Below are 27750 nucleotides of genomic sequence, written 5' to 3' on the forward strand. Positions count from 1 at the left end.
CACTTATCTCTGTCAGCTCCTGTTTAAGCCACAGATGATCTGCCTCGGTTCAAATGCTGCTGGCTTCTGTCGGTGTCGTGAACCTGAGCTGCGATACCACGCTAAAAAAAATCCACTACTTTATTTTACACGAGCTTCTAAAGGTTCACGCAGCCAAATCACAACAAACATGCAGCAGAGTCGCAGGATGTACGCCAGCACTTTTCTCCAAGACCGGGGAGGGGGGGATTCGGGGGGGGGGGGAGCAAGCAGATTAGTAAACCTCCTCGGCTTTGAATTCAGGGGAGCGCTTCCTTCATTTCTCACTCCGCCGTCTTAATAACACAACAGTCAATTAAATCCACAAAGAAGTCAGATATGTAATTTCCAAACAGTCATTAACTGGATGGGAAGATGGAATTGAAACTCGGATGTGGACGAGATAAGAGGGGGAGACAGCGGGAGAGGTGGAACAGTAATTACAGTAGAGGCAACACATTGGAAATGCCCCAGCCCCAAAGATGAGTGGAGATAAAGGAGGTGACTGAGCTAATTGTGTACTGTCAGAATCCATATCTCCAGCCACTGTCAAGTGAGCAAATTCATAATGTATTCTCTCCACCCACCCGACTCCCCCCCAGGAGGAAAGATGGTGCGAGGCAGGGAGAGGGAGGGAGAGAGAGAGAGAGAGAGGAATAAACACCAGGAGACACTAATGTGATGAGAATGATGCCGGGTCTCTTCCGCCGATTAAAAATGCAATAAAGCCGTGACACAAACACACGGTGCAGCCGGAGAGAGGAGTAGCTCCGTGAAGTGGCACCGAGTGACCCAAAACTAATTCATACACTCAGAAACAACGGACCTGATTCTCGGGTTCCCTCTTAAAGAACAATAACAACAAATCAAACAAACGCAGCGGAGATGCATTCGCGAGATTTGCATGGAAGCTTCCTCTAGGTGATAATTAGGGGCCTGTGAGAAGGAGGAAGGTTTGAGTCACATCTAATCACTCTCTGTCCTATTGTGCGGCTAATTATGAGAATCCCAGTGTCACTGAGCTGGTAACAGTAACTGGCCTTGTTTCCCGAGAACAGAGGAGATGCAGGGAAGACGCCAGATAAAGAGAAAGAGAGAAAGGCCTCGTGAGGAGGTTTGTGAGTACAAGACGCAACCGAGGGGGAAAAAATAAGAAGAGTGAAGAGTGTCTTTATCCAGCCCGCATTACATCAGGCCTCAGTTGGTCACTGACAGGAAGCAGATAAGGTTTCACTCTGGCTGGAGTTGGATAATTGGACATTTATGGAGAGATAGGAGAGCCCCGGGGCCCAGGAGCCTTGAAACAGAGCTAATCTAGAGGCGGCATCAGTAAATTGTCTGTGAAAGAGCGCATCAGGAGTTCTGACAAGATAAAGAAGGCTTCCCTCAAAGGAGGAGCTGGACCGAAGTGACATGAAAACTCAAACAGCGTAAAATAAAATACCCCCCCCCAAAAAAACACCCAGAGACTTCGATGCTGCCACTTATACATTTCACATGAGGCGCAAAGTGAAATGTACGTTTAATAGAGCAGCGGTGTCACCTTGTCATCGGAACTGGGTCGTGCAGACTTGTAATTCCTACACGGTGCGGACAGTTTTGACAACTCTGTAACTAGACAGCTTTTTGAGACTCAGATCTCCCGGCAAGGCATGCACAAGCGTACAATCATTTTTTTTTTTTACTCCAAGTCCATAAACTCTATTGTTCAACTTCAAATGTCCCACATGCGTAAAAAAAATCCGTGAGTGACAGTCGTCAGAGTTTGAAACATTCAGGTCCCGGTGGAGCGCGCCTCTTCCTCGCCGTCCACCAAGATTAGTTTCATCCCTTTGATGTTTTGCCGCTGTCGACTTCTTCCCAGGGAGGTGCAGCCTGGAGAACAGGTGCACACGGAGCAGGTGGGCCCCTCACGCTGCAGCCATGGGAGGGGGGGGGGGACCGGAGGAAACCAAAACCTCACGCTATCCAAGGAGAGAGAAACCTTCCCCAGCTCAGATTTGTAAAGGTTGAGTGTGTGGGATTTAGTTGAAAGGGATCTACTGACAGAATTTGAATATAGAATAATCCTAGTGATGTTTCCACCAGTGTGTTCCATCTACATTGTATGAATTGTTTTCTTTATCCTGGAATGGGCCCTTTTATATTTAAATACTTTATATTTTCATCAGGAGCGGGTATTCTCTACGGAGGCCGCCATTTTTTTTACAGAAGCCCAGACTTGCAAACGAAACACCTTTTGAGCTAGATGACAACTGAAGGCAACCACAGGTTTTCTTTCAGGTTTGGAAGGGGTTGGTGAGGTGAAGCATAGATATACATAAAGACTAGATGTCTCGTCTGCGTTGCCAGCCAACGGAGCCGGACGTCACCACATGGCGGCCATCTTGCCAGAGGTTGCTCGCTCACCCATAGCATTGTGTTGGTAGTAGTAAATAACCATAACTTGCTCAATTTTCAACAGATTTTTGGTGATGTTTGTTATAAACGTCAGATATGTAGATATGAAACTGCTTATGTTATTTTCCAAAAAATTTAATAATTTATGCAGTGTCATAACTTCATCTCTGACGTTTATAAAAAACCAGACCGTTTCAAAATCGGTTGAAAATTGAGCAAGTTATGGTTATTTACCACTACCAACACAATGTAATGGGTGAGCGGGCAACCTCTGGCAAGATGGCCGCCATGTGGTGACGTCCCGCTCAGTCGAACGAGACATCTAGTCTTTATATATATCAATGAGGTGAAGGGTATTCAGCTTCAACATTCAACTTCACCACTAGATGTCCCTAAATTCTACACACTGCACCTTTAAATATTCTCTGCATTTCAAAGTGTCTTTATTTCCACAGATCTAGAATGCAATAGCTCAATCCATTTGCATTTCTGTTTCTTTTTGCTGAGCTGCAAATTACAAACTCTATTCAGCCCCAGCTGATTACTTACACAGACACTGACACAGCCAATTAATTTGGTGGGGGAGAGGCTAGTCTTAATTGGGCATAAGTGGGAATTTTTCTTGGCCGCGTGCAACAGAAAATGACAGACTGTGTGTGTGAGAAGTAAAGACCATCTGGTCCCACAGGAGCGGAGGGAGATGCCAAACAAATGGAAAGAGAAACAACAGAAAAACCTGTGTGGGAAAGGATCTCTATCCCTCTATTTCCCCCCCGAAAACACAAACACACACAGACAGAATAGAGGAATCAGCATCTCTCAGTCATATATCATGTGCCAGCCTGGAGGGAGAGGCTTACCGGCTGTGGAAACAGGAGTCCCCCTTATGAGTGCTCTATTCATGTTTTTTATATAATAATCAATGTCGAAAACACCAACATTATGCTCGCAGGCAGGCGCGGGGATGACGAACGGTTAGCTGGTAAAGGCCCCGGTCATCAACAGGACAAATTGATCTGACATGTTGTATTATTAATGTGGGGGATCGGTGGAGGGAGAAGCAGCGGGGAAGAGACGGAGGAGAAGGAGGGCGAGCGGAGGAGAGGGAGAGCGGACGTCCCCTCCTGTCGCTGGGGTCTCGTCTCTGCGTGACAGCGCTGCTCAGCGAGCTCGCTAATGTGCCACGTCACGGGTGGGGGGGGCAGTGGACCAGCACATGACATTCACATGGGTGTACAGAAACCCGTCAACAACACAGTGATTAATTGTTCTTATTCATAGGCCAGTGTAAACATGTCTTAAGAAACACAAACACACACCAACACACACTTACAGGGACTCACACACACACACAGGAATAACTGTGATATGATGTCAGGCTTCGTTGTAGAAAAGATAACAAAATGATTTTTATTACATGTTCATAATTTGACAGATATCACAACATACTTGCATGGTTGCTCTGTTAATAATGTCACCCAATAATGTACGAAACGATGTAAAACAAACATGCTTGCAGATCGGGACGGGACTGGGGGGACGGGGGGGTCACCAGCAGATCAAAGCCATTTTCTGCAGCTCGGTCCTGGTTCAAGAAAACACCGCGGAAGGATGCTGAAGCTCATCGTCAGTTTCAGAATTTATTTCACTCTTTGTTTTTTTTTCTTCTTTTTGTTTACATCAAATATAACAGACACACATTGGCACATGCAAAGTGAACACTTTGTGGTGCTTTGTCGTTTACCATCCCCAATCCGATTGAACAAAGACTGGATATCTAGTTTTTGTACTCCAAACATGAAAATACTCTCAAATATTTACAAAGAAAATATACTTACAATGCCCACCACTCTAACATAATAATCATCTGGGACTGATCGGAGTTGATTTTGGTCAAATCAAAAATACTGTATGTGGCAGAGCTTGCTGTTTCAAGGTCATCAAATTAACTCCAAAGGAAAAAGAGGCACAGAAGAAAAATCACTCAGAAACAATACAAAACAGAAATCTGATAATGGGAACCCCAAGAGAATATGGCTTTAATGACATTTTAAAAGAAAATATCTCGTAAGCAGATCCGCTGTATTTTTTTACTTTTTCTTTTTTTCTTTTTTTCGCGTCTGTCCTCTTTCACCGTGACCCCCTTTTAGCAGGCAAGTTGTTCTCTGTCAGAGAGAAGGGGGGGGGGGGGGGGGGGGGGGGCACAACACAAGCTTAAAAACTACAGTTTGGTTTCTGGAGGCCCGACAACACACCGGCCTACAGCTGTGCTAGTTTCTGCCAGGACTCATGTATCATGTCTGGATGAAGGTTGGATGCTATCCACAGGCCTGGAGTGCATAGGTACTGCAGGTGCTGGGATGCCTGCGCTGTCTCTCCTGTCTCTGTCTGTCTTCCTCCGCTCCGCCACCGCTCCCTTCCCCTTTTCAATCACAGATAAAGGACAAACTGCATTGATTTGCAAGCAGATCAGATCCTGAGGTTGTTGTAACTCACGTATGTTTTCTTGGTTGCTTGACCTGAGAAGAGAGTGTGGAAAAGAAACAAAAAAGGAAAAAAGATTAAGAGATTTACTTTGAGAAAAACAAACGGAAGAAAGAAAAAAAAGATCCTTCAAATATGTGAGCAGATCAGACAAACGCAACGCTTCGGGAAACTCATCCTCCTCCGACGCCGCGGCCGTCTCCTCATCAGCTGTGTGCATCGCTCTGTGTCCCGGTGTGTTATCACAACGCTCAGTGCCCCCGTGTAAAAGCCTGAGAATCTATTTTCAGATGCTAACTCGTGATAAAATACACAAACACCACACAAGTGGGCACCAAACAAATGCTAGGGCATGCAATGTGATCCCAGTCTGCATTGCCATGGAAACCTATCTGAATGTGGCGGAGAGCCTAGGTGCCGTGTGTGTGTGTGTGTGTTTGTCCTCTCGTTATATCTGCCGTTGTGAAAACCAATTTGAGTCTCAAACCTTCAGGGCGAGGGAATTCTTTTGTAATCGCAGGTCCCTCCGGCCGCTCGTGACTTCTTTAAACGCCTGTTTTAGGGCATGAATTCACTGGTGTTAAGGTTATTTCTTTTGGATTCAGTTGGTATTTGGGAAGAGTGTGGTGCTGCGGTGGGTAAAACCGGGATAAGATGAATGAAAATGGAGTAAGCGAGTAGAGGAATGTGTATTTCCACTCACACATGCGGTGCAGTATGCATTTTCTTAATCACAGGCATTGCTATAAATTCACATTCTGCTGCTTTAATGTCGCTATGCCGACCAACTCCCATGGGCTATGCAATTAAAGTCCCACCATTTCTTTACAGCTGCATTTTGTAGTCTCGGCCAGAAAGAGTGATGAATAAAACATTAGGAAATGTACAACAGATTCTTGCGGGTAAAACCACAAACGGTCTTCAGGAAGAGCCGTCACTTTGATGGAGGTGGTTTCCGTTTGTGTCTGTGCGTGTTGACTCGTCTCCCGATCTACCTACACTATCCTCTGAATTGTTAATACTGTTGATTATTCATGTTTGTTAGGTTTTTCTCGCCCCAGCACTCGTTTGTTGGTGGAATGAATTATTACTGGAAGGAATCGGAGCGTCCACGTGTGCCTGGTTTATCCATTTACGTCAGAGAAGAACAGGACAGGGATTTCTTCCAGGAGAAATCCTCCTGCTTGACAGGCGATATTACACTGTATCAATACCACAAGGAAATCAGCAGAACTGTTAACGCCCCTAATCCTATAAATCTCTCCGAGTGGTCCGGTCCGGCGCTGACGGGCTCTGAAAGGAGGGGGGGGGTCTGGCTCCCTGATGTTTACAGGACTTGACGGACAGTCTCCAGGGACGGTCATGGCACAGTTCAGGTTTCAGGTCGGTCATGCACATAAATTCGGCATTAATAAATGTCACTTCCACTGCTGCTAAAAAAGGAGGGCGAGAGGGGGAGAGAGAGAGAGAGAGAGAGAGAGCGCCGGGAGGAGCGGCGAGGCGATAAGACATCCCATGTAGGGAGAGGCAGAAGGTGAGAGACGCACACAGCAGATGACACGCTGCACTTTTGGGGAGAGGCCTCCCGGGGACCGCCTGCACCGCTCGGGGACTTTTTGATGTGCAGCCGCGACAGATGTTTAGGGTTTCGCCCTCCATGCGGAATGTGTAGGTGCTGGATGAGTGTGTGACTGGCAAGGATGTGTTCCCAATCCCGTGATACACTTGCATCATCTCTCTGACTGAATGTGCGTAACTCACACATTCAGTCACACGCCGGCACACACGCACGCACAGGCGAGCTGTCACCGTTGGACACACACACACAAACACACACACACACACACACACACACACACACACACACACACACACACACACACACACACACACACACAAACACACACACACACACACACACCCACGAGCTCATTCGGCTCATGACAGATGAGCGTGACAACTGTTGGTTGTTTGGAGAAATTCCCGGGAAGATCTGTCATCTCACAGGCGTAACTCAGGGAGGGGCAGAGGGCCTGCTGCACCTGTGTGGGGGGGGGGGGGCCATGATCGCTCTCTGTGATTAGAGGCGTTGCAGGAGACGAGACCTTTGCCGCCTGTGATGTAAGATTTGCATGATCTGTCAATCATCTCTGTCTCATCCTGACAACAAGAGAGCAGCTTAGAGCTTCCATGGCAACACTGGGTTCAAATACAGTTGCTGCACCTGGTCATTAGAGTTGGTGTTTCCCCAACACCGGCCTGGGAAGGTGTGCAGGCTGCCCCACTCATGCACTAATACTCAGCATTATCTCTGCTAACAGGATCATGCTGACTGTTTCAGAGGACGGGTGGTGTGAGTAACACACAGCTTCACAGGCAGATTATCTGCCTCTATTCCTGGTGACAAAGCTCTGCTTCTTCAAATCTCTTCACAGAGCAAGTCCCCCATCTTGTCTCATTCTCTCTGCCGTGCACTCGGGCTAAAGGTCCAACCGTTTATCAGGAGACAAGATGACTCCGTCCATTCTCTGGGACATTATACATACTTTTTTTTTATCCAAGCAGCCACCCAATTAAACTGCTGGAAGGGGTCTTTCTAGTCGAGAAAGGATATATGAGAAAGATATGAGACCGAAAGGGGAGACATCTCGTTCGCTCTCCCTGGGAAATTTACATTTATAACCAATAGAAACTTTTATTGTGCAGATACGATAGTTAAGATCACCTATTTTCCATGAATCAGTGGTATAGAGGCACAAGGGTTTATAACACACTACTGTATCATGTCCTTTTAAGCAAATATAAGTGTTTATTAATATGTGCCTCTAGACAAATAATGACAATATAGTGAGACGCTGTTCTCAGAATGGGACCAGTCCTGGTTTAATAATGAGCACTTAAACTGTTTTCATAGCGTCTTATATCATAGTGATTTGCTACTGTTAAATATCTGAATACTTTCATTAATAATAAACCAAGAAGGAGCGTATAACTTTTGGGTTAAATCCATTCTGACCAGAAGTCATCTTTTAAACATTGTGATCTAACAGAAGCTCGACTGAACACGGCTCGTGGTGCATCTGTACACCGCTCTGAGGCGCTGCCAGGGTCTCGGTGGGCCACTTACTCATGGGGTCAGCAGGGGGGGTCTCACACAGCTCCGTCTTGGCCTCTCCGTTGGGCCTCTCGCTCGGCTTCTGGGACAGACGCGACGACATGGTGGCAGCTGTGACCACAGCCTTGAAGCTACGCTTCCTCTTCTGCACGTTCATCTCGGGGTGGAAGATAATGATGTACACCTTGGGCATGTAGAGCATGCCCAGTGCTACGGAGGCACTGAGGTTCATGGAGATGGTCAGGGTGGTGGTCTGGATGTACAGCTGGAACAAAGCACAGACAGGGAACAGACATGTTAGTGCAGACTGGAAGAGCAGAAACAACTTGGACAGTTCCTTGTGGCATAAACTTTAATTTGACATCTTTTAAAAAATGGGTTTAAAATGTGGATGTGCATTTAAATTCGAATCAATAAAAAAGAGGGACAAGACAGCTATGATGGCTAAACATCCGCAGCCAATTACAGAACAGTCACACTGTTGAGCACAGCAATGAGGCAACACCTAATAATAACCACTGCCTGTTAACACGATACGAGCATCCAGTGAAAAACTGCCGTTGCTCGTTCTTTTTCCAAACCTGCAGAGAAGAAACATCCCCTGACGCAGGAGCTGGCGTCATCAGGAGATATTTCTGTTTGATTTACGAGCACGATGTTAAACTTGGTTAAATAACAAAAATTCCTGTTTTAACGATGTAACATTATCGTCAGATACTTAGGTGGTCTGTATATTTGCTGTGTGTAGCTGTGGGGACAGAAGCATCCATGCGCACAGTAACATAATCCAGCAGCATTTATTAAAGCCTGACCTGCAGCAACTCACTCAAGTCGAAGACGGTTCAAGCGTATTAATGACAAGAGCGGAAGCATCACCGTGACTTGGAAATGTCCTCGCGTGGCCTCTTTCCTCCAACACTGTCCCCCGGACCCCCGACTGCTGACCCTGACTGGGACATGCTGCACTCACCTCTGTTTTACCTTTACATCACTTGTTTTATTTCACCACTCAAGCATTTGTCAGACCAGAGGACACGAGTCATAAAATTGATGATTTTGGATTTGATTTAACACAGATAACTTGATTTGTTTTTAAATAAACAATGACATTTTTTATTACACTTAGTTTTTGACACATTTGTTGATTTGTCGTGCAATGTGTGCAATCCTAACAACCTGCTGAAGACTTGCAGAGCCAATGCACGAGGTAGCTTTCATGTAGGAGGTATAGTCCGAAAATATTGAGATGGGGCTTTGAGGATTATGTTATTATGGTGTGGATGACAGCAGTAAGAAGATGGCCTTGGTTTGCAAGGTCTGCAGCTCAAAAATCAGTGACATGGCTCCCACCGAATCCACCTTAATCCATCACTGTAAAACCCACAGATACAGATATGTGTCTTTTCAGCTGGGGAGTTAGCTGCAGTGCTAACGTGAGGTTTCAACAGTTCACACAATGTCCATCTGACATAACTTGCTCGGTCGGGTCACAAATGGTGACTATTAGTTTCACATGCTGCCGTCTAACATGCATTATTAACACACTGGCAAATATTGTGAACACATAGCCGGACTTCTTTAGTTTCTGCTCCATATAAAATGTAATTTAAATGTGAGAACAGGAGTAAATCATCAGTGACTTGACCTTATTTTCTGACTACAGTTCCATGCACTTGCTTGAGACTTGTCGATTAATTGAGATTTGCTTCTGACTGTCTCATGTGTGACCGCTGCAATCTGCAGCCGCTGAGCATCTCATTCCTCCTCCTACGGTTCCTGTAGCTGGGCCCATTTTAACGCAGAATACAATAAAAGACTAAGCACTGTATCTGCAGTATAGAGCAGGTCTGCGTTGGTAATTTTTTTTCGCAGCTCTGCAAGCAGTGGAGTGCCGCCTGTGAAAGGCTCTCACCGAGTTAAGTGGGAAGATCATTCATAAGATAACCATTCATGTGAGCCTCGCACTCGTACATTCTCTTTTCATGACATTCCTTTTCAGAGGTTACGTAATTGTCAAAAATGTAATTGTGAGCTTACGTAAGCCTCATCACGCTAGGATTCAGGTTAACAAGGGTATCCTATAGTGACTTCATTAAAAAGGTAATGATTTCACAATGAGGTAGTGAAGTCAGTCATTCAGGAGACACATGAGACCCTGTTATTTGATTTAAGGGTCTTTGATGAGAAGGATCCCTTCAAGAGAGGACATTACAGTTTCAAGAGCACGTCAGCGAAGGCTTCTCACTAATCTACTGCACTTGAAAGCATCAGATGTCACTTATATGCAGCCTTCCAGTCAGCCACTGGTAATGTGGACGGGGAGAGGATACGAGCGTAAGCACATTAGGCTCCACGGAGTATCTGCAGAGCAGCAAACCGCTCACAGATTCACAAAGAGGAGGAAATGTCACCATTTGCATAGAGTTTTTCCCTGGTAAACATCACGACTAATGGTAATTTGCTTCATACAAGAGTCATTTACATGCCAGTCATGCCTTTGTCTTCCGATCTCCACCAATCACCCGCCTGCCTGATATCATCAACATGCCAATACACTCTACTGCTTCCTCCTCCCTCCATCCCCTCCCTGCTCGTCTGTGGAGAGCAGCATCACAGGCAGTCATCTGGCTGGTGCACCATGCATTAATAACTGTATGAATTTCACAATGCTCTCGGTGCACTCGGAGCCGCGGCGGTCTGAGCGGGGGGGAGGACAGAGACACTGTCCCTTCTCTGAGAGTCTCGAGCTGCGAGTTTGCAGCTTTTACCATTCGATATTTGGGACAAGTGATCAAAGTATTGCAAGAAGTACAACATGGTATCAAATATAATCACCGGAGGATCTCCGCCCCGGCGCTGTGTTCCCATGTCTGGTAGTTGGTAACCTGTTTGGTATCCATAGCAACACTTCAGAGCTGGGTGCGAGCAACTAAACACGGCTGGAATACGCTTTTAATGAGATTCTGATGCGTTAGACACTGCAATGCTGACCCTATCGCAACTGATTTATTGACCACGCAGGAGAACTGAGCAAACGCACAGTGAGCATTAGGTGCTCAGATCTATCACAAACAAAAACACACACACAAACACACACACAGATACACACAAATAAATACGTATTGGTATATGGGCTCCCTCTAATGAAGCGAGACAAAGACAGGCGCACACAAACCAAACTAAAGATCTCTCTCCTCCCGTCTCTAATCAGGGAGACAGGGTTTTTCTCTGCCTCTCTATGAGCTTGACCCAAATTCGTAGCCCCTCTCACCCACCACTGGAATGTTTAGCTTGTCACAGAACATTCATAATTAATTTCTGTTGCTTTAACATAAATAAATACATGAAGTCATTTTCACCACTGCTTGGCAACCCTCTATTTATAGCCGGCTTGATGATTTATTCACGTCCTCATCAGGAATCAAACGTTTGATTTTGAGATTTTACATCTCATTGACAAGACGAACGGCAACAGCCAGCCACAACAAGCGGCATGTGTTTCCATTAGACAAAAAGCTGTTGAGGGTAATTCTCATAATTACGCCCACAAGGGATATACTTACTGCAAAAGCAATTTAGTTGGGTATAGTTCAGTTGAGGATGGTTAGTATAAATGCACACGGAGAAGGACTTGATTCTGTAAGCGCCGATTAGGATGCTCTCTGCCCCATTACAGAACGCCTTCAATAATGGATCCAGAGTATTTGAAGTCTCCTCTCGACTACCTGCGTGTCTCTTGTTGTTTTGGGTGGCCTACTTTCTCGCCCGCCTCGTGTCATGAATAACTCTGTCTGGCTTTTTTGCAGGCAAACCCCGACTGGAGACACGGCTCTGTGTGTGGATGGTCTTTATTTGGACTCTACCCGGGTGATCCCCATTTCTTGGCGTCAACATTGGCACAGAAAGAGGCTGTGCGACATAAAACCTGCTCTGCCTGGGTTTTAGCTCATGGGCCCATGTTTATCAAGCAAGCACCGTAGAGGAGGAAATAACTCGATACTGGTCAGGCCTTGGTTCGAGTTTAGGAGAGCTCCATCGATACTGGTTTGAAGAAAACATAGTAATTCTGTGGCTGACCTTGTGTTGGAGCCGAGGGGAACACATACTGTGTCTGCAAATTGCAATGTTCTCACAATGTTATGCTTTATTTTTTCCAGACAAGGAAAATAAAGGGTTGCAACAGTGAATCTGTCACAGGGCGGATCCAGGGGGGGTGGGCAGGGCCAAACCCTGACCCCTGTCCTGTCAATACGTCACTTACAAACAATAAAGTCAATAAGTAAATTTAAATCAAATATTTTTTTGAATTTATGTGTGCTTACAATGTGCTTGAACAAAATTACCATTTGCTAAAAGTAGACAAGGCGTTACTAAAATGTAAACCTTACTAAATCAGGAATTCAGATCCACCACTGTTCTGCCAGGAGCAGTAATTCTAGCAGGCATAAATTAAATCAAAAGTGGATCCAATTATTTCTGGTCAGATAGAAATATAAAAGTTTGTTATTATTATGGAGTCGTCAGTCGCACTTTGCTGTCTCATCTTTTAGAGGAAGATTCCCAGACCACCAAGGCATCCTGCCTCAGCCTGCACATCGAACTCGTTTATATAACATTTGTTATTTTCAAAATTGTGTAGGCAAATTTATAAACTAATTATAAATTTAAAAATATTTTTGATTATAGTTTTGCATTTCATATTAGCCTTTCTATCAAATTATTCCTGAAATCTCCGTCTGTCTATGGCTCGCATTCCCTGAGATGACTGTTCATCTTGTCGGCTTCACACCTTGCGTGTGTATTGTTCAGAGCCCAAGGAAGTGCGGTGTTGAATTTGATGGGATTTGGACACGCGATTCATTCAATTTTAATGAATTTAAAATAAAGCGGCTCTGTGGTAGCAGCGTTCGACTAATTAAAGTAAGTGACGTTGTTGATTACGGCCACAGAGTGTTCATAGCAACGCACGTGTAACATTAAATAACCGCAGGTCACTTTTACAGTCGCAGAAACAAAGCTGCAACCAGCGAAGCCAACTTCTCATTCCCAACAGGCAGGTTTACAAGGGACCCGGCACAAGAACATTGTGAGGCTAGAAATAAAAAGGGTAGCTGCTTCCTGCACGACAGTTTTTCAGCCTTGTCGAATTCTGTAAACCACAACTGGAAACTACAGCACGTTATCACAACTTCTACTTTGCAGCTGAGGCGTTAAAACAGGGAAGTCACGCTTTCTCCTGCTTGGTAGAAAGAAGAAGAAGAAGAATCTGGTTGTCATGGGATGTTCTTCATCATGACGAATGTTCTACATCGATTTCGGAATAGAAATTGCAGCCTGTCTGTCTCTGCACTACACTTGACCAATTTGAGTTTAGTCTAGTTCTTGCCTGCAGTTTGCCTCTGGTGCAATCCGCCAAAGGTTTCAAGCATAAAACTGATCGGCCTGGAAATCTCACATTACTTATAAAAGACTCCACATCTCGGCAAGAAGTGTCAGGTCGAACTCCTGTCAAGTGCAGTTGTTTGCAGAGACACGAGAGGATTATAAGCTGCAATTTCAGTTTAACCTGAAAGATGGAGTGAGAACGGTTTCGCAAGTATAGTTTGTCATTGCTAATGATTCTTGGCAGGATGGTCCATCTTTGAGAAGTTCAGGCGGGTGCACGAGGCGTCTTACAAGGGCCTAAGTGGTTTCCAGAAATGTACGTCAATTTTATTTATTTATTATGCGAGTTTCATTGTATATTGTCTGAGTTTTCGTGACATGATGTTCTCTTTTAAAGCGTGACTCGTGTGGGTGTTTTACTCTAAAGTTTTGGAGCCTCAGGGAAAGTGCTTCATTGTATTATCAGTTGTTCTGTTTGCTGGTTCTCATCTTCATTGAGAGTTATCTTTAGATATATTTTCTAGTTCCTTTACATTAGTGTCACTGATACATTGGTCGACCAGCGTGAGCAGGCTAATCGATGTATTGATATTGGCTGAGGAGGAGATATTCAAGTCTGTGCCCTTAAGCATGAAATGTTGAGGATGTTCACAATGGGAACTCCAGCCCTTGGAGGTTTAAACAAAGACTTATTATATTAGATGTTAGACTTTTTCTGTGATTTGACCTCCTTCATCATGAGTCCTGCATGTTTCTCTACATATTCATCTTTTCATGCTATTGAAGGTTGTAATAATATCTGTGGTGTTACCCTGACTTCCCCTAAATGATGTGTTTGATGATGTACTTTTTATGAATAACCTTGGTTGATGTATTTTGTACAATATTTGTGTCAACATGGATTGTGGGTATTAAAGATGGCGACTCTGTATGTATCAGAAGTCTGAGGACGTTTTCAAAAAGTCACTATGGCAAATAAAGTCCTTTACCAGGAGCTTGTAGGTGTGTCGATGTTTTTCAGACACACAAACATTCTCCAAAAGTTCTGTTCTCACAACCATCAATTTTTTTTTACAGTATGTTCACGAAACATTTTATTTTACAGAATAAACAATTCGGTAGAGATAAGTACTTATGGTTAAAATTGACATGAATTACTTTTTATTTTCTTCATCTCAGTTTGATATATTTGGTTGTATTATAGTTATTTAAAACAAAGGTTATGGTTCAACTGTCAAATATCCTGCAGATTCACAACGTTTGTGTATCTACGACACGCTCGAGCATTTTGCAGATGTCTCTGTTGGGTGATTGTTTCCGAGTGTGTGATTGTAGTGACTCGCAGGCCTGCAGTTTGTTTTCATAAGTGATTTGATCTCTTGGCCCAAGGACACATGAATTTTGATGCTGGTGACTCTCACAGTCATTAACTTGAGAGTTTTGAGTAGCTGACTGAGCACACGCAGGTGCAGATGAGGCGGACAGGCAGGGGGGGGGGGGGGGGGGCTGCTCTGTGATCTTTTGCTACCATTTCCACACCGTTTCCCTCAACACGAGTTTGAGTGAGCAAACCAGAGGGAGGGAGGCACAGGTGTGGAAAATAAGGGCATTTAATGGTGCTGAGTTAAAAGAAACGCACAACTTCCACCGCAGCAGAATGTAACAAAACAACATGAGGCCGCACGCGCAGCTTTTCTCTTTTATTATAATTGGAAACTGGCATCACATCATCTCGGTGTCTTTTGATATTGGACAACCTGCAGTGAGAGAGATTACACCAATCTGTGTGGGTGTTGAGCCACATCTGCACATAAAAACCCAGTAGGGCAAAGAACGTTAAATGAGGATATAGTCTAAAACCATCACATTAAGCCTTCAGTAGTTTATTCATGTGCGAGTGTGCAAACAAAAACATACAACATCTATGCTATTTATCACCTAATGACACGACTTTCCTATAAATGTGGATTTTGTACCATTACTTTACTGAAGTATTCATGACTGAGTTTTGTTCCCCAGTAAATACGGCTGTAGCAGGAACAGATGTGAGGAATGTGTGCTGAGAGCCTCAGCATAAACAAGCAGAGATGATGGATAACCTGGCCTCACTTCACCTTAACCACACTGCAGCTTTTGCACAAGGATGTTGTGAAGACATGCAAAGGCACTTCGCACCAGCAGTGGCTGGGGAGTGTGGAGAAATGCACCCGCAGAGACCATTACAGCAGGAAAATGCGGTGTGAACTGGAGGTGAGCGCGAGTGCAGGAGCCGCTGTGAAGAAAGAGTTAACTGCATAAAGGGGAAACATAAACACATTACTGCTTGCTCGTCACCCGGAGTAACATAATGAACTCCTAATCGCTGCTGAGGGTGTAATTCATCTATGAAATCAGCGGCAAGCTGAGATGAGGAAAATCAGTTTCTGATCCATCTCAGGCAGTGGCCGAGCAGGAAGGATATTGAACGGTGTGCCTCTCAAAAGGTTAGGAGCAACACTTTCCTGTCAGCATCGATGTCCCGTCAGTGGAAAACTCCCCCCTCCGCTGCGTCACGTACGCCCGGCCTGCCAAGCAGCACGCGCAACTTATGAGTCCGGCAGATGAATGCATCTGTATTCTGCCCGGCGCTGGGGAGATAAGCAATGACTAGCACAGAAGGTCAAAGTGTCATATTCTCAATCAACTCCAGGAGCACCCAATGTCAAATGCTTTGTTGAGTGGAGCGCAGCTGTCAGGAGAGGGAATGTGTTGAATCAAACTTCTATTTACAACCCCTCCCCCCCATTCCTCCCTGGCTTCCTCCTCCTTCATCTCCTCACCCTCCTCTTCATCCACCTCCTCAACCTGCTTGTCTCCCTCTGCGGAATAAGGCTTGATGCTATATGATGAGCTTCACGCGTCAGAGCTAACATAATGGCATCTGGATCTGCGGGCACCCCCATCCGTATTACTCCTCAGGCAGGAACATCAAGGTGTCCTCCCCCTTTACTGTAGATGCCTATTTCTGTCTTCAATGTCCAAGTGTGGGTTTCCTTGCATCACGTGAATAGGAAATCAAAAAGAAATTGAACCAATAAGTGCACATGCGTGTGTGTTTGTGTGCCCTCTTTATGTTCCGATTGTGTTTTCTATTTGCATTCGCACAAATGTGCATGTCTGCATGTGTTTGGACAAGATAAAAACAGGGCTGAAGGAATGAAAGGGAAATTTGTGAGAGGAGGGAGAGACAGACAAAGAGAAGGGTGGTGACGGAGACGGGGAGAGAGAGAAAACGGAGAGGGAAACAAATGACTCACCTTCTCTGCCGACTGGGCTGTGCCAAAGAAGATTGGGATGAAGGCCAGCCACACTATACAAGTGGTGTACATAGTGAAGCCGATGGGCTTGGCTTCATTGAAGTCTTCCGGTACGTCCCGTGTCTTGATGGCGTAGATGGTGCAGGTCACCATCAGCAAGATGCTGTAGCCCAGTGAACAAATGATCTGAAGGTCTGTGATGTCACACTTCAGCACGCCGCGGGCCAGCTTGGGGTTAATGGTTTTCTGCTCATCGTAATCGACGATGGTGTTCGGTGGGTCCACGGCGAACCACACCAGCACGCCCAGCAGCTGCACGCAGATCAGACTGGAAGTGATGGCAATCTGGGAGGTGGGACTGATGAACCGGGGGGCCGTCACCGTCTGCTTGCCCTGCTCGAAGATGCGGTAGATGCGGTTGGTCTTGGTGAGCAGCGCGGCGTAGCTGATGCACATGCCCAGGCCCAGGAAGATCCTCCTGAAGGCGCACACGGCCACGTCGGGCTTGGCGATCATGAGGAAGGTGATGATGTAACACAGGAAGATCCCTGTCAGCAGCACGTAGCTCAGCTCTCGGCCCGACGCCCGCACGATGGGCGTCTCATTGTAGCGCACGAATGTCGCCATGACGAAGATGGTGGCGATGATTCCAAGCATGGCCAGGAAGACGGGGATTATCGCCCAGGGTGAGTGCCACTCCAGCTTGACGATGGGAATGGGCTGGCAGGCGGTTCGGTTGGGGTTGGGCCTCATGTTGTAGGAACACAGTCTGCAGGAGGTCTCGTCGTACTGGTACTGGTAACCATCACAGAGCTCACAGTGCCAGCAGCACGGCATGCCCTTTACCCGCTTTTTCCTCTCTCCAGTCTTGCAGGGCAGACTACACACGGAGATGGGCACATCCTGCTCCCCATCTGGCCACTGAAGCTCCTCCAGCTGGAAGGGAGATGACACAGCACGAGAAGAAAAGTTAGGAAGAGGCAGATCCAGAATTACCAATAGAGATAAGCAACCTTTTGGATCGGGAAAAATACTTTCACTGCTCCGACAAAGCCTATTAACTGGCCACTAATTAATATGACTATTGCCTTCTTTGCAAAAACAACGCAATCAAAAGAGAAAAAATAATTCAAAGAAGTCCAAAAAACGATTAACCTAATACAGTGCAACATCTCTCCTGCCAATTTCTTGGAGGGATTGCCTCTCCCTAATACTTGAAAGTAATTGGAATCCCCATGGCAACACAGCTTACCTTTGTTCAGTGAAATAAAAATAAAGAAATGTGAAATGCAAAAGACATTATGTTTTAATACAGGAGCCAGTGAGGTATGAAATATGTGATGAGAAGGAGAGAGAATGGGATTTGGGATTGCAAAATGCCTCATTTGGATTTCGCAGAGCTATTCCTATTTATGATCCTGCCATCAAACTAAAAAAGTGCAGTATACAGATGCACTGAAGAACGATCTGGATCCCGATCCAAAAACACCCCGAGCTGTTTCATGATTTAAGCTCAAACTGTAGTTTTAATGTACAACTCTGCCCAAAAAAGCCATGAAGAAATTGAATTTTTTAGGGCTTTTGCATATTCTGGAAGGGAGTTAAAAAAAAGCTTTCATAAAACTCGCAGCCAATCTTTTGATTTATTATGAACGTGTCCTGATCCATGACTCTTAAAGCACCAGGAGATTAAAGATGCATGGTTTAGGCAGTTTCACACCAATACACAGTATCAGTGATTACACCAGGGTAAATAAAATCATTAAAATATAGAAATCAGCTTAGTACCGGTTAACTTATTAAACATATTTTTATTATCCTCTAAAACTGCTAATATCAAACAATTAAAAGGTGCATTAATACCTGCATTAAAGCCACAACAGCGGGAATTCCTGTCTCATTACACCTTGATGTGAAGGGAATTCACCACTGAAATGAATAGTTCAACATTTTGAAGTATTATTCTCTTTCTTGCTGAGAGATCTATCATTTGAATCGTCAGGAGACAGCGAGTTTAGCTTAACATAAAGACTGGAAACAAGAGGAAAGGGAAATCAAACACCTCTAAAACGCCCTGATTAGCTCTGCTGAGGTCAGGTCTTCACCCTTGTACCTTCGTATTTTTGTTTATTTGTCAGCAAGATTGCCCAAAAACAACGGCACACATTTGCATGAAACTGCACAGGTGTGATATGGGTCAGGGGAGAGCCGAATATATATTTTGGTGCAAATCCAAAACAGGGGACTGACTTTAAAATTGCAGCATTTTTCGAAACTTCCCCTTGGAATAATTCATAGAGCCTCACTGAAAAAAGCAGGCATGGTTTGGGAATCAATATCAGTGAATGTCCCAAATCTGGTGCAGTTGGATTGAATTTAAACTTAGACTGTCGGACCATAGTGGAGGTATGTGCAGACAGTCTAGTTACTGACTGTTATCTCTCTCGTGATCAGAGACAAAAACTGACTGCTGATTGCCTGGCAGTGTTGTGATGACAGTGAGACTCCACGAAGACTCCAAGAAATAGTCCTGCAAGACCAACTCGTTATCAAAAAACATCGGTAGATATCACTTCTCCAGGTACGAATACCATCACGTATAACATGAGTTCAGTTCAGGACAAAAATAGAATAGCCTTCTAAAAATGTGACAGCTTCCTATAATTGCAGATACAAAAAGTGCAGGTATGCAGCAAACACACACGCACGCACGCACGCACGCACGCACGCACGCACACACACACACACACACACACACACACACACACACACACACACACACCCCTTTATGACAAATGCGATGTTTCTGTGGTGTCTGTGTAGATTATCATCTGCCATTTATCTGGGGGCATGAAGGTGCCATTTGTTATTTGGACAATAAATGGTGCTCTCTGGAAAACCTCCCGATTACACACAGTGTGGAAACTGTAATGAGACCAAACGCTCTGTTTCCATGGAGACCAGAAGCAAGATTTTTTTTGACACCTTGGACTCGTATGGCTGCTATAGTTTCCATGTGGGTTTTGCCGTAGCTGATAATTTTACAGTTAATTTGAGCCTTCCCGAGCTGGGATGGTCTAATACTGTGCTTTATGGACGGTGGCAGAGTACGTCAGGATGCTCGTTCCGGGGTAACCTTTAAATTAGATTTCTCTTCATGTGTTAGTGAACAAGGTAATGTCTACTGCATCGGAATATAATTGTGTTGTAACAGCGTTTGGTTTGTAATCACACTTAAACAGAATGAAGCACTAAACTACAGCAGCAGACATTGTTCCACCTGTGCTATCAAATCCCTCCGACTGAATGTAATTCTTCTGATCCGGGGCACTATTATGCAAATGTTACCTCATCTGTATGTAAATGTCATGTTTTTCTTTTATTATAATCTGAGTTCCGTTGAAAAACATAAAACTTCCAGCTCAGGTGTCATTCTCTCATTGAATATGTGTAATTTCAAGTTAGCGCTGCCCCAACCACTAATATGGTAGTAAAAGTATTTTTTTTACAGGTGAATCAAAGTTACTTAAGGCTTCCATGAAATGAAAAACGACTTGTCCATTCTGTTACCCCATGGGTTCCACTCCTATCATTTGGAAATGCCAAAAATGAAATTACATTTTCACTTATTTTTATATTAAAATCCTTGGAGTACCTAGAGCCTTCCATATGATTTATCTTTCACTCTGGGGTGCACTTTAAATTTCAATTTTTGGATCATAGATTTTGAGTTTCATCGTGTACAGTACAGCGAACCCCGCAGTAAAAGCTGCCGAGCACCAACCGTGACACGGGAGATGTGTATTTAGGAATCAGTTTCTAACAGCGTCCACATCTTCAGCTGCTCTCTGCTGCCAAAGACTGATCATATATGGACTGACACTTGGGTTAAAAACGTGTTCTTTTTCTCTTCCGCCCACTCTCCTTCACCGTCAGTCCTCCAACCTATGCAAGTGGGAGAAGCGTGATCTCCAGCAACCGAGTGAGAGCAAAGCCTCGCTGTTTTCTTTTCTTTCTGCTTTCTTCTTTCTAATGTTGGGACCCTCAAATCAAATCCTGTCTGAGGTTGTTCTTCTGCCCCAACATCCATTTAAAGGTAGAAACAGATTAATAGCACACAACACGCATCACACTTTAATTACTGCCTTTTATCCTTCTTCACAATCCGAGTTGAAAATCTATTGTGGGTTTAATTGCGTGTTTTTCTCCTCTTAAAAGCAGCTGTTTGGACGCTAATAAACTCTGAAAAAAAATGTGTTTCAAGTACGGGTATAAACACTTAATTTGTGAAATAAAGTCTAAAAGTAACTCTATGCAGGAACATGGGATATGATTCATCATTTCAATGCGTAAGCAGGCTGCACATCAACGAGACTTGTGTGTTTGAACATGTTAACTGCCGGAGGACAACTCCACACCTGGATTTGTGAAGAGTTATCTGCTGAGTAAAGAGCAACACTTTGTTTTTCTTGCTAAATTGCACAAACAAATTAATTTTCTGCATCTAATATGCATCAATTAGAATGTAAGTAAGGCCTGTCTGCAGCTGAGTGCTCTCCGTATTTGAGATGCAAATAATATGCACCTCCTTGTCACATAAGAAATTCCAATTTTGGAAAACACATAAAGCCATCAAGTGGCTTCAAGTGAATATTTTGCATCACTGAGTGCAGAAACCCTGTTTAGACACAAGCATACAAACACCATTTTACATGATTTGGGCTCCCGGTATCAGAGAAGTGTCGTACCCTGAGCTGGAGATTCTCCACCCACTGTCCTACCATCTTGTACTCCGGGGTGGAGGAGTTGGTCACCTGGAACTGGAACAGGTCATAGCGTCCTGGAGCATCGCCATTCTTATTAAACACAACAGAGGTGCCGGCGCTGCCTGTGTGTAGCAGGAGAGAAGGACACAAAAGGTGTTAGACGCTGGTTTCAGAGGGTAAAACACCTCCTGTTATATGAGGAAAAACATGAACTTTTAACCCCTTCCTCTGGTTGCGTGGCAGCCAACGCGTGAACAACATGAAGGATCTCAGTGTGTGTGCGTCTGCTCCTCCACACATTCTGACCTACATGTTGAACCTTCATGATAATCTGGGGCAGGGAATCGGGCTCCCTACTGACCAACATAACGCTTCCCTCACCTGCTTCCCATGCATCACCGTGGCTGCACACCGGTGACAGGGGAAACATATTTTTCACATTCAAAACACGGTCGGACATGTGGACTCTCAGCTGCGCTCTGAAATCCGACATTGACCGCTGTTTACAATGAGCGAGCAGCTCCTTGGGTTAAAAGCAGCGCGTTTCAGTCACGCAGTGGACAACAACAGGAGAGGTAGAGAGGATAAACAGGTCGGCCAGAGCATCATATGGTTCCCATCTGCTCTCAGCGTGGAGCAGCCTGTGTCAAGCAGAGCCCAGAAGATTTCACTAATTAGCTCGGAGAGGGCCGCAGACACCTGAAACACACGCATGAGGTAAGGAATAAAATAGTAATAGAGGTTTTTTTTAATGCGTAGCGGTGGGAGCTCTCAATCCTCAGCCGTGCCTACACTAATATGTGTGGATGTGTGCAGGTTAATTCAATAAAACAATCCTCTCGGCTGCGGAGTGAGTGCAAGGCGGCGTTTTAATGCAGATGTCACTCAACATGAGCTCTCCCTCGCAGCAGTGAATGTTGAAAGGCATTAATGGGAACAATGGTTGTTCTGTATTTTATACATGAGTGCTGAATGGTTGATGAGGTCATTTCTACCGTCGCACAATGCTGCAAGAGAAAGGAAAAAAAAATGCTGCAAGTCTATTCACCTTGGCACCGAATACAGTAGTCCATCAGCCCGAATGGAGATACCATTTTTGAAATGGGACGGGGGGAGCCTGATAACACTTAGCATGGGAATTAAGCACTTTAATAGCTCTGGCTATAAAAAGTGGAGAGAAAGGAGCAGCAGCCTACGTCCGAAACACGTTTGGGAACGTGTTGTCTTTTGTATCTGGAACAGAGCTCGTGGCTTTCGGATGGAAGGCCACTGAACCTTTTCCTTATTTTTAAAAGCCAGGAGGGAATTTCATCTCCTTCCATTTTTTTTTTCTTCCAAGGACGTTTGTCATTGAACATTGTACAAAAGTTTCAAGGCAAAGACTTGTGAAACAGGAAAAGCAGAACTAGCCAGTGAAAAAAAACCTTCACAGGCCAGTGAGGCCAATTTAATAAACCGCTCAGTACAAGCAACCAAATTATTTTTTTCCCTGACTCTGTGACACTATTGTGCATTAACGTCAGCTGATAAGACTTAAAGCAGCCGTTTCCATGATGATGCGGAGCCACACATCCCTCACTATCTGCTGTTATGCAAAGTGGCAGCACACATATTCCACATTAACAATACAGAAATGGCACCGCTGGAGTCATTTGAACCATCTGTCCTTTCATTTAAAAGTCGGTGACTATTTCATTAAAAAACCATGTGTCAGCACAGAGAATGAAACTGGACGAGTGTTCGAAATGAATTCAACTGTTCGTATGAAGCCTTTTTTTATGTGTTCATTAATTAATTAGCCGTAGCACTTATCCTTGCGAAGCCCCTGTGGAGCCCATGGTGAAAAACCTAATGAAAACCAAACTAAAGCTTGGCAGGTGGCAGTCACCTTCCCGTCACTTCTGCTTCCACCAAACACACGACCGACTTGTTGACACACTGTAAAAAGATGTTGACAAGGCATTGACTCATGGAGGCAATAACCGTGGCGGGGTTACTATTCTTACTCCACGCCCCCAGAAGAGGGAAAAAATATATAACGTCTATACACAAATAACAAAAACACACACAGTTGCTCAGTTAAGTGACACGAGTGATTGGGCACTTGACGCTCTTCAGCTTTAGAGCAAATAATTAAGTGCTGTGTCGGTGTGTGTGCAGATAAAAAGGCATTAGAAATTCCTTCCTATTTTCTGCTGGCTATTTTCGCGGGAACAAAACTGTCTGTGTAGACACCTTCGTGAGGCCGCTGTCTAAGATGACAGATTTATGCATTTGCATGTGGCTCTGAACTAAGACCGAAAGAAAAGTGCACGGATGCTGTGCTGAGCGGTGTGGGTGGACTGGGGAGCCACTGCTGTGTTTCTCTCGCATCATTATTCTCCCCTCTTTTTCTTTTTTTTATGCCTCTCACTCCTCAGCTCTGTGACTCCGGCACAGTGGGGGGATCAACAAAGGAGGCCTACACTCTTTCACTCTCAAACATACATTAGCGGTGGCACATACACAGGATAATGTGCGTGGTTCCAGTGGAAATGCAATAAGGGGCCAGCGAGATATGCCTGACGGAGCTGCAGGAGAACAACATTCACTCGCCAGGAAAAAGGGCCGAGAACACAATGGCGAGACAGGACAAGAGGTAGAGGAGATGCAGGAGGTGGAGATCTTATTGTTTGACTCGGGTGAAATGAGTCACATTTGTCAGAACCACAGTCCGCTAAATCAATTTCAGCCGCTGAAAACCCCCGGAAAAGTCAACAGGAGCCCAGATGGTTATTGAGATTGAACAGCAGCTTCCTGGTCCCATGCATGAATCTGCACCTAGTTAAGGTGTCCTTGGACTTTTTAGCACGGCTCAAACGATTGCATATATTTTCTTCCTTTAGTTCCACCTTAAAGTCGGTGGGCTTCTTGCCTTCTGGAACTCTGCACTGCTGCCATAGCGACCGAATTAGACAGAGGCAGGCATGTCTTTAGCTCTTAGCTCACTGGGAAGTCTCTTTCACACATTTTTGTACATAGATAATTATAAAGTGTAACTCTTACGGTGCCTTGACTGAACACAAAACAAAGGATATTAGATGCACGACACTATTAGAACCCAAACGTTTAATGGATCAAATTACTTATCATACTAATTAGAAATACTTTAATTATGCCAAAACATGTCGAGTGATATCTTATAAAATTTTTTGACAACAAATCCCATTAACAATGTAATGAGGAATGATACCAACAGTATTGTTATTGTGGCCGAGTGTAGCTTGACAGTATATTTCACCTACAGTGTTATCCACAAACTATTTCAAAAAGCATCACTGCTCTGGATGTTCCTTTATTTCAGTAGTTAATTTTGATACACTTAATATACAACCGAATGTCCTCAATGCACCATTTACTTCTGCTATTATGACTCTTGTTAATGTCACATTAGCTTGATTTAGGGCTTTTAAAAACCATCCATCCATCTCTACACTACCGTTTGTCTGAATGCAGAATACAGCAGCATGGGTTCTTAAAAAAAAAGAAGAGATAAAGAGCCCACTTCACTCCAATTTTAATCTGTGTCCACTGTTTGCCTGTCAGTCACAGAATAATTTAAACAAAATTCTTATACTACTTTTTGAATCACTGGAAGGCTTTCCCCCATCGTACCTGGCAGACATGCTTAAAAAATATGTGCCTGCGCGGTCCCTGATATGCTCCGACTGGAAAAAACCTTTTGATCGTTTCCTGACGTCAAAACTAAAAGTCGTGGAGAGGCAGCCTTTGTTAATTATGCCCCCAAAACTGTGCAACAGTCTCCCTGAAGGTCTTAGAGGCTCTACATCTACAGACAGTTTCAAAAGAGTCCATAAGAAACCCTATAGTTTTATAATAGCCTTCCCCCGACCTTTTTTTGTTAAAACTAAAACGTTTCTTCGTTTGATCTCACGCAGCTGAATTTAAAAGGTTTTACCTGATGGCTGTTGCTAGTGTATCGCATTCAGAAACAAACAATTACATTCAAATCTACGGACAATCTAGGGTCCCCAAATAACATAACCCCAGTTTGCATGTCTTTAGATTAAGGGAGACACAAATGGTCGCCATAGGAAAAGAAGAGCAGTGAGAAAGTATTAAGAGAAATTAATGCATGTGGTGTTTTATTGGGATTTGAGCCTTGTCTTATATATAATGCTTGTAGGAATTTCAAAGGCTGACTCCAGACCTTTGAATCCCTGCCAACATCTTTTGATGTTTTTTTCAAGTCGGTCTGTTGTTGTATGGCAGAAAAAACAAAGCAAAAATATTTGAAATCAGAGCTTTGTAGGTAGAATTATGAATGGACATAAAGGGATTAGGCCCTCTAGAATAAAACTGTGATTCAGATATGGCAAGTGCGTAAATATCGAAGAGAAACACATGTTCCTCGGTTAAAAGAAAACACATCAATGCAAACAAAAAGCCCTGTGTTCAGAGATGACTGCAAACAGCCAATTTCAGATCTTTTATGAGAAAGACTGCTGTTCTGAGATCAGATCTAAGGAGAGATTCCGCTTCTGCAACAGTGTTGTTAATGTCTATTTTTAGCTTTAACTGGTCAAGCAGTGCTCGTATTGTGTGACCTGACAGCAAGCCACTACCTATACAGGCTGAAACGGGTGTTGAGGGGACCTGGCTGGCACCGATCGGTTTGGGCAAAACAAAACATCTCCACCTGTCAAACAGAAAACACTCAACGTGAAACATCTCTGACTGAATAAGGAAGTGAAACAAAAGCCCAACTGGAAAGACATTTCTTTTACTCCTGTAGTTCCACTGAAATGTAGGTTCAAGAGAAAAACGAACGACTTGATCTCAGCTGCCCACACTTAGTTCGTATTCTTCATGGTGGAATCTTTTTGAAAAGCCTGTCTGTGTTAACATTTTCTTCAGTCATTCATTTAACCTGGCAACGAACCAAGATTTGTCTTCTCCCTGATCGTTTCAGCCACCGGGCCCTGCAGTTTATATTATATACGTGAGCAATCATGTCGGAAGTGTACACATAATTAAGCTAAGAAACAGACAATGAAATTAAACAAAAGAGCTGGATATTAAGGGATTCATTAGAACGATATGTCGAAACAAGTTTACATTTCCCTCCAGTCCATTAAATTACATCAGTGTTTTTTAAAGCTCATAGTGAGCTGGGTCTACCTCTAAAAGTAGGACAGTTTCCTGAGAAGATTACACAGATTTTCTGATTTTAAACACCAGAATTTTATCTAGAACATTTTGTGAAGACACGATGCACTTCAGAGGAGACTCTAATGATCACTGGCTGACATACATACCAGCATATTTGTAAAGACAAAAGTTTCTCTGGTTTTAAACCCCAGCTCCCATTTGGCTCTCGTCCTCCACTCCTGCATTCCAGAGTATTTGTCATTTATAGCTACTTGCCATTAATTGTTAAGTATCATCCACATCACTTTGTTCACAGGGTTGAATTATGTAGCGGTTCAAGTACTGGTAGACCCATAATATATCACATAGGCAGAAAATATTACATAGATCAAGAAAACATTGTGGTGCTTTTAACTATAAATGAATCTAAATGCAAATGTAAATTGTAGTCAGCCCACAAGCGACTGCATATGATGCATATCACAGAGAAGGTGGTAAAGTAAGAATTCATTACCCAATTTTTATAGTCCGAGATGACTCTGGCTTTTATGTCCTTTATTTAGTTTTTCTCAAAGATATATTTTATCTTGACATTGGAGAGAGATATGAACACGCAGCACCTTGGAGCAAAAATTTTCACAGACAACGTAGCTGTTATAGAGAGTTTGGTATTTCAATTATTCTTATTTGCTCTCTTGCCAAGTCTGTCCTGCAAATAGTTTGTTGAAGCGAGAAGATGATTAGCTTAGGTCGTCATAAAGACTGGAAACAGAAGGATAAGAGCTAGCCTGGCTCATTCCAAAAGGTTGAAAAACAGTTGCTCACTCGCAACTCTAAACCTAATTAATCGACACATTGCATCTTGTCTGTTTGGTCTAATGAAAAACTAAAGGGTTAAAGCTATTTTCCATTTCACAGCGGGTCACACGCAGGAGCAGCTACTATCGGCAGAGTAACCGTCCGTAAAACCATAACAACATTTCTTTTTAACAGATTAAAAAACATGTTTTGGTGCAGAATGCACGGTTTAATAACAACGAGGTTCCAACATGTTCTCCCTGTGTCTAAGTGAGATTTCCAAAGGTATTCCGGTCTTTCCCTCCCACAGTCCACAGCCGTGCAGATTGAGGTTAAT

The 27750-nt window shown here is 44.0% G+C and overlaps 1 protein-coding gene across 1 annotated transcript in view; it reads right to left on the reverse strand.

The window, feature by feature from the left end:
- Positions 1–4652: 4652 nt before the first annotated feature.
- The window catches only part of LOC133005725 (metabotropic glutamate receptor 7-like), a 61786-nt gene continuing 38688 nt past the window's right edge, over positions 4653–27750 (reverse strand). The window contains exons 7-10 of the mRNA XM_061075499.1: positions 21447–21586; positions 16699–17634; positions 8030–8282; positions 4653–4937 (exon numbers count right to left, since the gene is read on the reverse strand). Coding sequence (XP_060931482.1) covers positions 4888–4937; positions 8030–8282; positions 16699–17634; positions 21447–21586 — 1379 coding nt within the window. The 3' untranslated portion in view covers positions 4653–4887. The remainder of the gene's footprint in view (positions 4938–8029; positions 8283–16698; positions 17635–21446; positions 21587–27750) is intronic.

The sequence above is a fragment of the Limanda limanda genome, chromosome 7 (genome assembly GCF_963576545.1).
Source record: "Limanda limanda chromosome 7, fLimLim1.1, whole genome shotgun sequence".
Taxonomy (NCBI): domain Eukaryota; kingdom Metazoa; phylum Chordata; class Actinopteri; order Pleuronectiformes; family Pleuronectidae; genus Limanda; species Limanda limanda.